The sequence below is a fragment of the Haliaeetus leucocephalus genome, unplaced genomic scaffold (assembly GCF_000737465.1).
Source record: "Haliaeetus leucocephalus isolate CR32 unplaced genomic scaffold, Haliaeetus_leucocephalus-4.0 Scaffold165, whole genome shotgun sequence".
NCBI lineage: Eukaryota > Metazoa > Chordata > Aves > Accipitriformes > Accipitridae > Haliaeetus > Haliaeetus leucocephalus.
Genome location: NW_010972601.1, coordinates 444085 through 460398, shown reverse-complemented (window position 1 = coordinate 460398; position 16314 = coordinate 444085). Strand labels below are relative to the sequence as shown.

At 41.9% G+C, this 16314-nt stretch overlaps 1 protein-coding gene across 7 annotated transcripts in view; it reads left to right on the top strand.

Annotated features, from left to right (window-relative positions):
* Positions 1-16314, top strand: part of ASCC2 (activating signal cointegrator 1 complex subunit 2) — a 32011-nt gene that overhangs the window by 747 nt on the left and 14950 nt on the right. For 2 of the 7 annotated variants that reach the window (XR_774095.1, XM_010563331.1), the window contains exons 2-13: positions 1559-1752; positions 2570-2669; positions 3751-3909; positions 4258-4428; positions 6084-6213; positions 8164-8231; positions 9882-9992; positions 10911-11023; positions 13109-13183; positions 13737-13844; positions 15424-15492; positions 16225-16299. Coding sequence is in view for 6 of the 7 variants with exons in the window: in XM_010563331.1 (XP_010561633.1) it covers positions 1670-1752; positions 2570-2669; positions 3751-3909; positions 4258-4428; positions 6084-6213; positions 8164-8231; positions 9882-9992; positions 10911-11023; positions 13109-13183; positions 13737-13844; positions 15424-15492; positions 16225-16299 (1262 nt within the window). In the remaining variant the exon portion in view is untranslated. The remainder of the gene's footprint in view (positions 1-1558; positions 1753-2569; positions 2670-3750; positions 3910-4257; positions 4429-6083; positions 6214-8163; positions 8232-9881; positions 9993-10910; positions 11024-13108; positions 13184-13736; positions 13845-15423; positions 15493-16224; positions 16300-16314) is intronic. The other 5 variants (XM_010563334.1, XM_010563333.1, XM_010563332.1 and 2 more) reach the window with 4 other exon arrangements.

The window sequence follows — 16314 nt, the reverse complement described above, 5'->3', positions numbered from 1 at the left end:
CACACGGGGGAGGAGGGTGCGCAGGGAGGTGTGGGCAGAGGTCAGTTGGGTGCCTGGCTTGGGAAGGGGTGGGAGGTAGGGGTGGGTGCCTGCCGCTGGCTCACTAGAGGCCCTTGAGCTGCGGGAGCAGGGTGAAAATTAGGAGTGGTGATGTCAAAGTAGGGAAAGGGGAAGAGAGGGCTGCAGGGGCTTCGGCTGACACTTTAGCAGTGCACCCAACATACACCGCTGCTGTTAGCGAAGGTGCAGCATGGCAGCCCTGTTCTGCCAGCATCGCTGTGGTGGGTGCCTCGGCCTCAGAACATGGATGTCCCCTTGTCTGTGCGCCTCGGTGGATAGTAGGGAGTGCAGGGCAGAGAACATTTCTGACGCTGTGAAAATGAGTTTCCCTGGCAAAAGTTTGGCTCATTGTATTCTTTGTCAGGGCTGTTTGGCTCTTACACTGCGTGCCTGAAATCACAGGGTATGACAAATTAATCCTGTCCTTGTGGTTTAGACGAAAGCTCTTGGGGGGGGGGGAGGGCGGGGAAGCATGATAGTGATCAGGAATGATTCTCTGTGTTGAGGATATTCCATACTCAGGTTTATCCTCTTCTTCTGATGAATAAGCTTTTGACCAGGGGGCCTGTCTCTTCCAAGATGTTTTTGACTTGGACTGGAGATTTTGATGCTTGGCAGGCTTAAAAAGAGACACCTGACATTTTTTTCCTTGTTGCAAACACACACTTCTATGTGCAGTTTTCAGAATGACTCTAGAAATTTTAACAGCCAAATTAATTATATTATGAAAACCAGCTTGGCTTATTCTGCTGAAAAGTTGGTGTGTCCTGTCCTGTCCCCCCCCAAAGAAATTATCATAAAAAACTGAAAATGCTTTTGTCAATATTCTAATCGTGGTAGTCCCTTAGGCATAATTATTTTAAGTTTTCTAAGCTGTGCATATTGGCATTGTTCTACTGTATTTTATTTTTTTTATTTAAGATGTTAGATGACAATTTTTGCCTAAATCCATAGGTTTCAAATTCTCTGGAACTAAAAATGTTACTCTTTCACTTGCTGTCTAAACTGTGATATTGGTCCTGAATCAGTATTATTCAGCTGTAGAGACACTTCTCTTGTTTTAATAGTTATTCTGCCCAGGCAATGTGAATGCAATTAAATATGCATATAAGGAGACTTGTGATCTTAGACCTTAACAGGAACATAATTTTTTAGTACCGTTTTGCAGAAATCATAATACCATAAATCCCCCAAGAAATGAAAAGCTCTGTTAACCTGCAGTTTTCATTTTTTGTTAATTTATGAACTTTTTTAACAATGCACATAACAACATACTTTCTTCTGAATTACTCTGTTTGACTTACATTTAATTTCAGGAAGTTAATTGAAATATTTCTGAGCCTAAAAATGCTGTTGAAGATTAAAATGTGTTTTTGTGAGCACATGGGAATTGGCAGGGGAAAGGAAGGCTGTGTTTTGTAGGCTCACCCTGTGTACCTTACCTGGATGAGTACTAAGTGATTCTGCCACGTAAGCACCAAAAATATTCTTTTAATAGTATGTTGGCAGGACGTGCTTTGATTGCCTCTCCAGTTTATACTGTCAGGAAGCAGACTGCAAGCATTAAAAGAGACTGCAAAATCAGAGACTTCAGCCCGACTCTTTGGGAATGAGATTTAAATATCAAGCTTCCATATTAAACAATGTACCAAAATGCTTTTTGTTGTCCTGGAAGATATCTGTGGCCTCTCAGTAAGTGTCCTGGTTTTGGCTGGGATAGAGTTGATTTTCTTCCTGGTAGCTGGTACAGTGCTCTGCTTTGGATTTAGGATGAGAATAATGTTGATAACACACTGATGTTTTAGTTGTTGCTGAGCAATGTTTAGACTAAAGTCAAGGATTTTTCAGCTTCTCATGCCCAGCCAGCAAGAAGGCTGGAGGGGCACAAGAAGTTGGGAGGGCAGGTGACCCAAACTGGCCAAAGGGGTATTCCATACCATGTGATGTCATGCCCAGTATATAGACTGGGGGGAAAGCTGGCCAGGAGGGGCAGATCACTGCTTGGGGACTAACTGGGTATTAGTCAGCAAGTGGTGAGCAATTGCATTGTGCATCACTTGTTTTGTATATTCTAATTGTATCATTATCATCATCATTATTATTATTATCATCATTATCATTATTTTCTTCCCTTTCTGTCCTATTCAACTGTCTTTATCTCAACCCATGAGTTTTACTTCTTTTCCAATTCTCTCCCCCATCCCACTGGGTGGGGGGAGTGAGCGAGCAGCTGCATGGTGCTTAGTTGGGCCAAGCCACAACAATAAGGAACAGAGATGAAAGTATAGCACCACATTACAGGTTTCTTCTGAGGCATGCGCAGGTGACTCTTGGGTGTTCCCTTGAGGTTTGGCATTTGCGTGGTGTGTAAATTGCTTTGCATAAATATATTTCCAGCCACTTGCATGTATGTGTGTAACAGTAAGGCTGTAGCCTCTTTTGTTATGCTTTTGGTTGATTGACCTTGTAAAACACATCCTGTGCTGCTTTTGTTTTGTGTTTGCTGAAGACAGGAACAAGTCATCACTATGCCAGCATTGCCTCTGGATAAACTCCAGCTGACAGAAAGAGATCCCAAGACAGGGAAGCTGAGAACTTTACCGGCACTGGTGAGCTCTGTTTTTCCTGAAAGCCAAACAAGACCTGTAATAAATAATTGTCTTATGTTGAGGCCTGGGCAAAACTACACCTTTGTCTAGGATATGATGAAATTTGGTTAGCTTGCCTGTTAAAGAAATTTTTACTGCATGCAGATAGTTGAGACTTCATTTACCCACCATAAAAAAAAAAACCAACCGCAAAACAAAACTTACTGTGTTCAACATCTGTAGTAAACTGTATTCTCCTCAAACTGCTTATTCTTTGAAGGAACAGCCTGATTAGTAATGTAAACTTTGCTGCAATAGAGAGAATGCTTTGGGAGCTTTTGCAAGCTCTGCATGAAGTTTAGCTTGAGCTATAGCACTGGGATAAGTCCATCCACTTGCATACTGTGACCTCCCGCCCTGTGGCTTCAGCTTAGTGAAATCAGAAAATTAAATCTACAGTAACCCTTTTCTCACAGAAATAAGGCGGCATGGAGAGAGCCCTCTGGGCACAAAGTGGGACCTGCCATTAATGTTGCTTGTTCGTGAGGAGGTTTACCCTGGGCATACGTGTGGGTTGAGGCAGAGCTTGAAGCTGCTGCTCGCTACTCAACATGATTCTCACTCTAGGGTGGGAGTATTTGGGCAAAGCCTGTACAGTAACCCTTGGGAAGGGTAGCAAAATGTTTCTTCTCTGTATTTCATGGTCATGTTGGTTTGACTTCATGGAATGTTGTGCGAGAAGCAGTTTAGAGGACAAAGAGAGAGTCCAGGCCACGTTTCAAAGCCATGACATTAAGCTGTTGCTGTTTATTTTGAAGCTGTGGGAGGATTGCTTTGCAAGCCTTTCGTTAGTAGAATGCAAGGAGCAACATCTACCAAACTATGAAGGTCTGAAAATACTGCTGATAAATAAGGATACAAGCCCACTGATCTGCTGCCTTGAAAGATTAGAAAATGGGAAGTTACCAGGGAACTGAATGTCAAATTGTATTAAAGTGTAATTTTGTGTCATTTCCTAAAATTCGGTGAACAGTGCAAATGGTAACTGGGCATTCCTGTCACTTGGTCTGTAGTTTTAATACAGTGTTTTGGCTTTCTGCAGCACCCAGAAATAAAAGCAGATCGGTCTTTTGTGCTATACAGACCGCCACCTGTTGTCAGAGACCCTGCTTTAGTGGAAGAATTCTTGGAGCGAGCAAAATTCATTGCAGATGACCTGAACTGGCTTCTGGCTTTGCCTCATGACAAATTTTGGTGCCAGGTAATAATTGTTTTGTGGACACTGAAGAAAAAGCATGAACAATCTAGGTGCTCGTAAAAGCCATGAACTTTAAATTGTTTTTATAAAGACTTGTATGTGCTCATTATGTCACTTGTCAAGCATTTTAATTTTAATTACTGCACCTTAGAGTGCAAAGAAAGTAGTATTTCCCTATAGATTTTTCATGGTGGATTTTAAGAGTTTGCTTGTATTTGATGCATATGTGTATCCTTTTAGCACTCTTGAATGTTTTAGATTGCTTTTAAATTTAACCAGGGTGCCCATGAGCACAACCTATGAATGTGTGACATTTCCTTCTTTCCATTTTCTTGTCTTTCCTTGTGCAAGGTAATATTTGATGAGACACTTCAGAAATGTCTGGATTCCTACCTGCGCTATGCCCCTCGCAAGTTTGATGCTTTGTTGGATTGCCTTCCAGAGGTGAACGACATGCAGAAATGTCTTCATCAGAGTGTCTTCCTGACTTTCCTCAGAATGTCCACTCACAAGGAGTCCAAGGTAAATATTTCTTTGCCTTGCAGGTGCTCCGGGCTGTATAGCTTAGGAAAAAAGACAATTGGAGAAATTAATTGGGTTTCTTACTCGCACGTCCAACTGTGTTCCTCTCCCTGGCTATTTTTATCAGTCTGCTTCTCTGTATGGAGATGATACTTCAGCTCTGAGTGGTTATCTGAACTATGCAATGATTTCTTAGGTAGGAGATCCAGGCGATCAACTAAGTAATAGCAGGTTAGCCATGTGTGGTGGTATGATACATTGCTGTAAGAGGAAAAAAGAGCAAGTTGGCTTTCATATGGCTGCATGAACAGAGGTTCTTCAGGCTATCACTAGCTTCCTCTGTGCCATGAAGTGTCTCGTAATCTGCGCTAATACTTGTCTCTCCTTGAACTTTCCGCAAGTTTTGGGCACACAATGAAATTGCTCTAAATTACTGTTTTCTTGGCATTGTAATTGAAAGACATACTGAGCCCTAATTGTGTGAGTGCAGCTCCCATCCGGAGCTGTGGAATTTTGACAAGGCCTTTGGGCAGGATGAGTGAAGCACCTTGTGTTTTAGCAATTACTCCCTTGATATCCTCGTTGGTTCATGATGTGTTGTTTAGTGAAGTATTGATTATCTTGATTATCATCACAGTGGTGACATTCAGGACATTTTGAGGAAAGGTCTTGGAGTGGGAGTTGGAGGACGGGTGCTGGGAACCGATAGAAGGAATGCTAGAGCCTGCAGCTGGCACCACTTCAGCAAAAGTACTTGACACCTCTATGGTGTCTTTCATTCCAGGATCTGATTAAATCTTACCGCTCCAATGAGGCAGGCAAGCATTTGAAACCATTTTATAGTTGAGTAATTTGAAGAGAATGAATAGTCTGTTGTCATGCGGGCAGTCAGCAGGAGTTCTAGAAATTGAACCTAGCCAGCATAAAGCCCTGTCCCTCTGCTTTAGCAGGGAAAATGGACTTACTTTCACTGTGATTGAAAACATTTGCTATCATGGGCAAATTTGTCTTCTGAAAATCTGAAATCACGTTTTAGCTTGCTGCTTTCTCAGTGTCAGAGATGATGGAATTTTAGAAATTCCTTCAATGGTAGAGTCGCATATTTTTGACACAGAGCTGCAGTTCATGGGTTTTCTTCCTACTTGTCACTGATGCAGTCATCTTTGGTGCCTTGATTCTACTCTTCCTGGGTACCAATAACCTCAGGCTGTGATCTCACATGTATTTTTTCAGTGTTAGTGCCAGTTAAGCTGTTTCTATGCCTGGTTACTCATTCCTACTCCTGAGCTGAGCCATTCTTGTGTCAGCTCAGCAGTTTATTTGGCCATGTCGTGAGCCAGGTCTGGGAACTGAATGAATTGTAAGTAGCTTTTTGTTTTTAACTTTTAGGTTGATTGGTTCACTTCATGGTGTGGCCTGGCCCTGCAGGGGTGTGAGGCCAGTGGGGTGGATGGTGTAGTGGCAGTGACAAGCAGCTGGGAATGTGGGGATGGAGGGCTCTACAGAAGCTGGCGCAAGCAGAGTTGCTCCCTTCTAGGAAGCAAAATCTGTAATACACCTTTGAGAGATGTTTTTACAGGTGTCATTATAATGCTGGAGTTCTTACAGAGTAACATATGGATTATCCTTTAAATTACTTTTTTTTTTCTTTGTAGGATCATTTTATCACTCCCTCTGTCTTTGGAGAAATTATTTACAATAATTTCCTGTTCGACATCCCTAAGATTCTGGATCTCTGTGTGCTTTTTGGGAAAGGAAATGGTCTCCTGCTCCAGAAGATGATTGGTTAGTTAAAGCCAAGGAACAACTTCTTGCATTTAGGCTTTTGCTTAGTTGTATAATGGCAAGTGATGAGTGGGGTTTTATACCAGTGTTACTGCTCTGAAAATGTTCAGTAGCAACTAGAATCTGTAATTTCTAGATCAATTCCTAGATCAGATTACTTTTTTTCTTTTTTTCTTGTGAACTTCATCTATGTCAAGGAAAGTATTGTGTCCTGCTGCTTAGCTGTCCTGAGCTGGGCTCATGGTTTTAGGCATGAACCAAGGCTCGGTTATGCCTCAGCAGCTGTTTCCCATGCCAATTAAGTGCGTCCTTAGCCACTGTAAGAGGACCATGAGGGCTCTGTAAAATGCTGGTAGAGATGGGAAGGGGCAAAGAGCTCAGTTCCTGAGCAGGGAGGGAGGAGAGTTAGAAGATGGGGCACAGTCCAACTGCTCATATGAGTGCTTTTGTTCCCAGAGTTGGGAGTCGAGTGAAATGTGCAACACGAGGTAATCACTGGTCTGTGAAGTGGGAGAACTTGAAATTCCAATGCGGACATTGCTTTATATAGTGCCTTCAAACCACAAAGCACTTCAGAGCGTTGCTCAAGCTGTGCTTATCCCTCGATTTCTCTGTATCTGTACAGACAATCTTAGTGGGAAGTGCATACTAAGTAATGTCTCAGCCTTGGACGGTAGAACCTGCGTAATGAAGATGGGGCATATTGGTTTAGCTTCTGTATTTATCCCGTGCTCCCTTCACAAGGGAACCACTTGTGATCTTTAACATCCACCTAAGCACAGATGGAGGATTACCTAACCTTGCATTGAGTTCTTCCTAAATTCTAACCCACTTTGTCTGCAGTTCATGTAATGAAACTTTTTCCTTTCTTTGGTAGTTATTTTTGTCTCAGTTCCAAGTTGACTAACATGAGAAGTGTTAGAGATCATGTGATGCAGCCAAATTTCCAGACCAGAAAAGCTTAATATAAACCTTTGTATTTTTTAATCCCTTTATCCTTTTTCAGTAACTTCTACTCTTAAATTAATCTGTCATGCCTTCTTACCACCTCTGAGGCTTGACAAGATAAATAGTTTTCTTTCAGATGTGGAGCTTAGATTATCTGGGTCTTAAAATATTCTGAAGATGACCTAAGTGTATGAAACCTTATTTGAATTATACACATGCTCTGGAGTGCAACACAATAATGCTGCACGCAAGTGACCGATGATTTGCTCACTTGAGTATTTGCATTATGTAGTGACAGAAATGGCATGAGCAGTTCTGGTGTGTAGTTCCTAACTTGATAAAGTTAGGTTCTTTGGAGGGTATAAATTTGTCTGAAACCTGTCTCATAACTCTTACCTGTGCTCTGTCCTTGCTGAAGAACTCTGTTAATTTTCGTCATCTGAACAGTAATTCACAGGAAAATAGGCAGCCTCTCTGCTTACTTGGTGAGGATTTATGGTATGCCATTACTCAGTGGAGTATTTTGTAAAGATAATGAAGTCCTAGTAATATAATAGCAGGTATTACTAAAGCCTCATTACCTTTAAGAAATATTCTGCAGAACATTTTCCAGTGTATGCTGAACTGTTATCAGTAATTAAAAGTCAACTCCAGTTGTCAAATAAAGGAACTAAGAATGTTTAGCGATAGTATTTGCATTATTCATTGATTCAGCCTCTGGGGCGTGAATCATCTAACATCTTGTTTGCTCTGCTCTGATGAGCATGTTCTCATTGCCAGTTCTCCTGTTGCACTGAAGAGTTGATGGGCCAGCTTTATAGGAATAGGCCCTGTGCATGAGTTGAGAAGTGAGCCTGTGCCCATGTCCTAAATGGTTATTAGCTGTATCTGGAGGGGGTGGGGTGTCAGTAATAATACAAGTCCATCTTCTGGTGCAAATTTGCTTGTTGGCATGAATGTCTGAACTAATGGGAAATGGTATCCTTCCCCCTCTCTTCTCAGAAAATATCTTCACTCAGCAACCAAGTTACTTCAGTGATCTAGATGAAACTCTGCCCACTGTCCTCCAGGTACTGCTTTCCTGCTTGGCCCAGGGCTTGGATTTCATCTGGAAATGTGGCATAGCTTAGAGGGTAGAAGGGAGCAAATGTGGTCATAGGCAGGCAGAATATATTTGCTATTGTTTACTTTCTATACTTTATGCTAATGTGTGTCAGATAGTTTTAGATAAAGGTTCAAAACCTATTACTAGATGATTGTTTCCTGTTACCTTCCTTCAGCTTCTGGCGTCTGCAGGAATTTTTGTTAGGCAGTTCAAAAAGTATTCTTTGTACTGCTGCCCCCCCGCCCCGCGGGGGAAGCATTGAAACTTAAAGCAACAAAATAGAGACTGTGAGAGGTAGCTAAGACTTGACATAGTAGAATGGGTTAGCATTAACACTGCAGGTTCTCAGGATTAAATGAAAATCTGTTGGAAGGGATGCATTGTTGCCATACAAAAGGTATTTAGCACCTCTCCATGTCTAAGCTTTCATTTTTATAAGCAGCTTTTATATTCCCCAGACTCAGTAAGCAGGATTCACATTTAACCTGAGGGGGAAATCAAGGTGCCTTGATGTCTTTGTACCTTGAAAATGTCATGTTTATGTCCTCAAAAAGCTCACCTATGCACAAAAATAAACAAACCCAAGATACTGTTTACCCCAAGACACCTATAATGTCACTTGACTTTTTGAAAGCCCACATTCTTCTTTTTTTCCCCATGTGTTTAAGCAACTGTTAGAGGTAAATCTCAGAGGTGATATCACGTTTAAAAAATATCCTAGGATGCAAGACCAAACCTTCAAATGAATTACTGGGGAGGACAGGAGAGATTCCATTTGCATTTCCTGATGTGCCATGTCGGAGCAGTTTCTCTGCAGAGCACTGGTTTCTTTACTGTGTGTTTTCGTAACCACTGCAGGGTGATACCAGTGTATCTCAAGTGTATGGATGTACAGCTCAAAGATGTGTTGTTACTGATCCATAAAACTGTCACTGAAAAGAGTTGATACCTGTGCAGGTTTAGGAGCTTACATGCCCTGTAGAATAGTAATACTAACCCCAAGTATGTAACTTCAGTACCTTTAGCCACCCATTCACATATCTCTGGGAGGAGGGTTTCACAGATCTCTCAAGGTGCAAAAGTAGAGGAGTTGCTTTTAAGTTGGTCCTACTCCAAAGGTTGTTAGTAATCCGGAACCTAATCCTATCATCTTCCCCCCACATTCTTTGTTTATAAACAAGAGCCCCTAACCTCAGGGGAGAGGGCAGGAAGGCTTTGGGACTAGCTCATAAGCAGGAGGTGGTGTTAACTTCCCAGTTGTCCCACTACTCTGTTGCAAATAGGGATCCTGGGTGGCTTCCCAGTGTTGGCCTTGCTGGCTGATTTTTCTCACATAGCTAAGGATTTGGATTAGCTGCAATCCCTGTCTCGGCACCACAACCATATGCAGCTGCACTTAAATTAATTGCAAGCTGCAGGGAGTTTCAGAAGTGTGGTGTGGCCCTTCCTGCTGTAGTCTGCAAGAGTCTGTTGCAGCATTCATCTTACACAGCTCTGTCCTGTAGGGAAATAGTCCCTTATTGCATACATGATCATAGCAGTGGTTGTTAACAAGATAAAGCATGTCCCACTGTTTTCCCCTGTCTGTTTTAACACTGGTGTGTTCTTGATTTAGGTGTTCAACAATATTTTGCATAAGTGTGGTTTGCAGTGTGAAGGAGCCTCTGCTGAGCCTCAGAAATTGGAAGAAAAAGTAAATGTGACTCCAGGGAACATGCCCCTCCAGGTAGAACTGTTGCTCCTTGTATTTTGCTGTTTGTAGTCCTGCAGACTGAACGGTCGTGGAGCAGTAAGACCACAGAAGGTCATTCTGTTCCCAAATACTGGTGGCTGATACAGCACATGGTTCCATGTCATTGTTTCACTGTTTGTCATATGACTTGATGATAAAGCCTTTCCGCCATGAGTTGGTTGCTTTGCTTGTGTGCATTTCAACCATATCCATTGTATCATAGGTTCTTTTTAAACGTGCCATCTTTTTCGCTTAACCAGCTTATATGTAATGTAACAGAGTATCTGACAGAAGTATCCATGTAACCCTGACAGTGATCAGAGTTGATTTTATTTTTCTTCAGAAATGTTTGTTTAACAACAGTGTACTTTAACTTCAGTTAATTAAGAGGGGGTTTTTTTGTGTGCTGGGTGCTGTACAAAGACAGGCCCCACATCAGTGAGCACGGCCTTCTATACAGTCTTAGTCATACAGTTTGTGTGTGGGAGTTGTTACAGCTACCCTGGAAATGCATCTTGCACTGAAATGGACCATTGAAATCATCCCTTTAATTCTTGTATTACTGCTATGCAGTAATAGATGAGGCAGAATACTGTGTGTGGAGGATATATTGAGGACAAAGCCACTGTCCAAAACAGGGTATGAGAAGGATTCTCATAACCTCACAGAATCTTTAATGAGAGTGAGCAGTTGGGATTGCATTAGAGATCTTTAAAGGGTGGAAGTTTTAGCAGAGACCTTGTCTCTGCCTCTAGACCCAGTAACGTGTTTATGATTGATAGCAGACTGTCTTTGTGCAGTCAGGAAAAAGGCTTGGTCTGAGCATGGTGTGTCCCTGTTAGTGAGCTATACTATGTTCCTAGGAAAACTGGTCTGGCTTTTCTCTCAGTAACTGCTCTTTCTTTCTCTCAGGAGCTGAAGGACATTGTGCTGTACTTATGTGACACTTGCACGACGCTCTGGGCGTTTCTTGATGTCTTCCCACTGGCTTGCCAGACCTTCCAAAAACATGAGTTTTGTTACAGGTACTTCTTGGACTGCAGACAGAGCTTGTCTTGGCAAAATAGCAAAATAAAAATACTGAATGTGCTGCTGTGTCCTGTCCCAGTCCCTTCATTGTTAAAAGAGTAGACAGATTTAATGCAACTAGAGACTGCTAGGTTCACACTGACAGGAATACAGAATAATACATAAATGAATGTAGGGACGTCTAGAGTTTGTTACATGTTCACCTTCATCATTATCTATGAGTCATCCTAAAGCCAGGCAACGTGACAATTTCAAAACCCAGCTAAACAGTACTTGGTGTGCTTTGGAGAGGGTGGAGAGGGATGAGCAGAAAAGAGTTGTGAAACAAAAAAAGAAACAAAAAAAGTTCCCTGCCATAGGACCCAAAGCAAGGGAAGTAGAAAGTATTTCAGTGTGATAGTCCATAAGGGTTGAAAATAAACATTTTTTGTTCCATGTTATGCCTAAGTTTTACGCTAGAGAATATTACTGATGTTTGGCAAAAGCTGAGTGCCTGGGAGAGGATGACAAGCCAGCACTATCACAGCTGGGCTGACAGCTAATTCCCTGTCCAACTCTGGATCATGGTGGCAATAAGTCAGGATGGTCTCAAGGACCAGACAGCAGAGTGTGTTCCCACAGAGGCTGCAAGTCCTTGAGTGGCACTTACCCAGCTTGCTCCAGGTGTTTTAAGCCCCCAGATCATCTTGTAGAGTCTTCTGTAACAGCCTTTATTTAGGACCAAGTGTTAATTTATTGCCCTTATTTCCCCTGTTTTGTTTGCTTGTTAGTGTGAATGAACACACATTTGTATTTTGCTTTTGTTTCCAATCATGTTGCAGACTTCTGAAGTCTTAGAGCTGCCAGTGGTTTATGGACAACAGGTTGAGTAATGCTGCTCTGGGGTGTGTAGGTTTCTGTCCTCTTTGGATGTCATTGTCGAGTTGGTTATTGAAAGACGAGCAGATTGGTGGACTGCTGGTTGCTGTTTGGATTGGCAAGCAGCACTGCTTATGTGCTTGGTTACTCAGAGGGGAAAAGCCTTTTGCTTTTAATTCTACTGTTGATGTCAGATGTGCTAAAATAGTCTTGATCTCTGTGAAGTGGGACAACAGCAACATTTTCATTACTTATCAATATGGACTAGTGAGTGAGTCTTTAGAGTGTGGCGAGGGAAAACTGATTTACGTATCATCTTTTTGGAACCTCTGTGAGTGTGAATCAATCTGCTGGCATTTGCTAATTTCTCTCCCTGACTGAAAGTATCAACCAGCTTCTGCTACATTTGCCTCAAGGATACTCATTTAACATGTTTGGCTCTTAATATGAGACATAGACATAATGTTCCTAATGGAGCCTCTGCTCATCAGTTCAGCTTGGCTTTTGTGCAAAGTGCTGTAAATCACTATTCATAACACCTAGCTACTCAGAAAGCAGTAGTGGCTGTTATTCTGTGAAGGTCTTTCTCTGCACCTTTTGGTGCTCAGTCCCTGAAGGAAAGGGTCTGCGTGGGCTGCCTGGCACATAAAATGTGAAACTGGACCAAACTAACTTTCTTTGTTTCCTCCCTGCCCCATTCTACTGAAACATCCTCTTAGCCTTTCTGCATATTGGATACTTTCATCTAAATACCTGCCTAGAGCAGAGCTGAATAGCAAGACTAGTAAGACTTTATTGGAAATCATATCCTGTTTCATATCCAGTTTTTAGCATACAGCAGCATAGGGCCATAAGGATATAGGGGTGGGAGGGGGTGTTTTGGGATAGACTCGAGCCGATCAGTTCATTGCAGACTGCAAATTTGTGTTTGGGATGTTCCTCAGTTGGGCAGATTGTTCTTCTGTTCAGTAGCATGATGCTTTTCAAATGCATTTCTTTGCCTACATCTTCAAAGATACCTTGATGGTTTCGTTAGAGAGCTGCTCTTTGTCTATTGCATATTCGCTTGCTTGTGTTTCAGGGAACAAATAACAAAATGGGATAATGCTAATGAGTACTGCTAGTGAGGAGAATTTAATGAAATTAACAATTTGATTTGTCTTTTAGCAAATGATTTTTGAAACCTCAGTTGACAGTTACTGTTTTGTTGCCCCTTTCTACAGATTAGCTTCGTTTTATGAATTGGCAATTCCTGAGCTGGAATCTGCAATTAAGAAGAGGCATTATGAGGATAACAGGTGAAAATGTCTGCAAAGGCTTGCCTTTTCTTTTCAATAAAACTCTCCCAGGGCTTAGTTAAAAATTCACTTCATGCTGCTTTACCCACCTCTGCGGAGTGTTTCTATCTTTTTTATGCTGCTTCAAAGAACTCTGAAGAGATGGCTTTTCTAATTCCAAAATTTTCCTGGGCAGTGGGGTGACTAATGATTTCTTTCACTGCTGTCTAAGAAGAAATTTGATGGGAGATCCATTCAAATTGTAACAAAGTGTGAAAACGTGAATGGTTTCTCTATGTATAGATTGGTCTCATTTTAAGGCACAGACTATGCTGGTACAGTTGAGATATTACGTGTCTAGCCGTGGGGACAATTGGTGATTGAGACCAACTTTGTTTAGAGCATGGATTTTCCTTAATGACTATGAAATGGCTGTAATATCTGGTCCTTGCAGAAAAGGAACAATTCTGTTTAATGAAGTGCCTCCTCTAGAGGGTTAACTCTGGAATAAAGGTGTGTTAAAGATTCAGATTTCTTGTGCTGACACCAACAGTGTCTTTTACTCTCTTTGAAGTGTTTTCGCTGATTTGTGGAGGAGAATTTCACATTCCAGAAAGAGGATGATAGAAGCTTTTCACATCCTAATAAACCAAGTCTGTCTGCAACCCATCTTAGAAAGCAGGTATTGGCACTTGGGCTCTGTGGTACTAGCCAGTTATTTGATTGCTGTTGTGGGGGAGATTGTTTCCTCATTTTCAGGTTTACTGGAGAAAATGAACGGATACTCCTATTTGTGTTGGGGTTGTAGCCAAAGACTTTGGCTAAGATCAGAAGTCTGTTGTCCTGCATAGCAGGAGTGTTCCACATGAAGCTATATGATCCAGAATTGGTGTGGTGAGTTGTGTGTTGACCCCGCTGGAGTGGGCTAATGCTGTGGTCCAATGAGCTTTCTAACCTCAGTTTGTGGCTAAATTGCAAATTCTAATGGTGTAGACACCTTGAGTGAGACACCACAGTAAAAGTGATGCAGTGTTATAGATCACTGAAAACAGTCATTTTAAATCTAGATACTGATGCCTTTACCTAGTTCTTCCCCCGCCTCCTATTGTGGAAACTTAACTGATAGCTCTGAGTAATCTCAAAATTAAGGCAAGTATAACTATTCTCTATTTTAAAATAGAGAAGTGAAGTGAAATGACCCAAAATCATGCTGCATATTGGGAACAGAGCCAAGAACCTGGATCTTGATTGTAAGGCCAGTGGTCTCTTGGGCTAGTCTCTCTTTGCCCGTGCTTGTTAACAGGTTTTGTAGATTGTTGGTCTCTACAGCTCTCATTCTGCTTGAATATTTTCCCTGGTTTGATATCAGTAGAGTCGTCCAAGAAGATGAGGAGGGTCTGTTGGTGGAATTCCTTATGAGAGACCTGGATTTGCTTCCTTGACTTCCTCTGTGACCTGGACTCTATCACCCAATCTGTGCTGTAAATCCAATCCTTAAAGGAGCAATAGCAGCCTTGCCTTACCCTTGTTTACCTCAGTATTGCCTTTCAGTACCCACCAGAATATTGAAAGTATAAATGAACTGAGGAGTGTAACGTGTTCAGATTCTACAGTATTAAGGACTATATATACTTCAGAGGTAGTAAAGGACAGCTTCAAACTCATGGCCAGTTTGACAAGAGCTGAGGCTACTGTGAAAATGATGTGTCTGGCTTCTAGAGAAATACCTTTTTTCTTAAGACTTATGTACTGCAGAGAGCATTCTGGCTTGCTGTGAGGTTTGATGTATCAGCAGCAATCGGAGGTTTAGGCATTATAACAGAAAGGTTGCAACAGGAGTTTGCTTGGCATATGTTCTTACGTAGGGTGAGCACGCACTTTCTGGGAGGTTTACTGGTATAATCCCAAGACACATAATAAGAGTGCAATTACCAAAACACTACACGCCCTTTTCTGCTTATTGCAAGTCTGAGGCATCAAACTGTGATTTGTAAAGTCTGTCTCAAGTCTTGTAATTCTAACTGTGGTACGGCTTTAGATCTAGCTGGCTGAAATGTTTGCTGAAGCCATAAAAGAAACTCGTTTCCCTTTGACTGTTTGCTCCTGTGAAAGCCAAAAAGTGCTCTGAAATCTATTTTCAAACAGGATTTTCCCTTTATGTATAAGTGTGACTAGTTTGGCTAGTGAGGCAGAATGCGGAGATTGTGCAATGCGGTAGGCTTACCACTGAGTTTTTCACTCTGTGCCATTGTTTTCTGCAGCCTTGAGAATATTCAGCCTTTTATTGAGGAATTCCTACAGATCTTCACTTCAGTGCTTCAGGAAAGGAGGTGAGTCTGGCTGAAAAGAGGCCCAAGGGGGAGGGTCAGCTTGCCGTTGTCTTCCATTCTTCACAACAGAATTGCCTGAGACATTATAATGGGGCATTACGATGCATTTGGGATTTAGAAATAACTCTGACTAGTTGGGAGAACTGCTCTGAGAGGATTTCAGACTGCAGTACAGACTTTATTGTAAAGGTGAGGAGGATGTTGCATGACGCTGGAGAATGTTATTCTTTACTCTCTTTAATCGAGGCTTTCAAAGTGGAGGATAGCAATTTAGCTATTAGCTACCTTGACAAGTTAGACTATTATTACTAACCTGTGCTTTCCAACTGGGTTGACCAGGCCAGAAAGATAATAAGTGCTAATGCTGAAGATGCAAAGTGAGTAAGCGGCAGGACTGGGAATTTGATCTTGTCCTCCTGATGATGCTGTCATTACGATCATGTTCAAATCATAAACCTTATTTTCTCTGTAATGCGGCACTGAGTTACAGGTCTTAGCATCATGAGGAGTGGTGCAACTGGCTCTGGCTTGGGGGGAAGTGTTGCTGCAGTATAATGGGAGCAAAATCAGACATGGCAATGCATGCTGGAATCCAGTATTGGGTGAGAGGTTATATGTGTTCGTACCTGAGTAGTGAGGAAGTCAAAGTGGCATAGCAGGGATGGTAGTGTGTGACAGGTCTGCTGGTAATTTATTGAGTTCGACTGATTAAACTTGCTTCTGCATTTTCAGATTTCTCCGTGACTATGATGAGCTGTTTCCTGTTGAGGATGATGTCAGTCTGCTTCAGCAAGCATCCTCCACGCTGTATCCTTTGCTGTC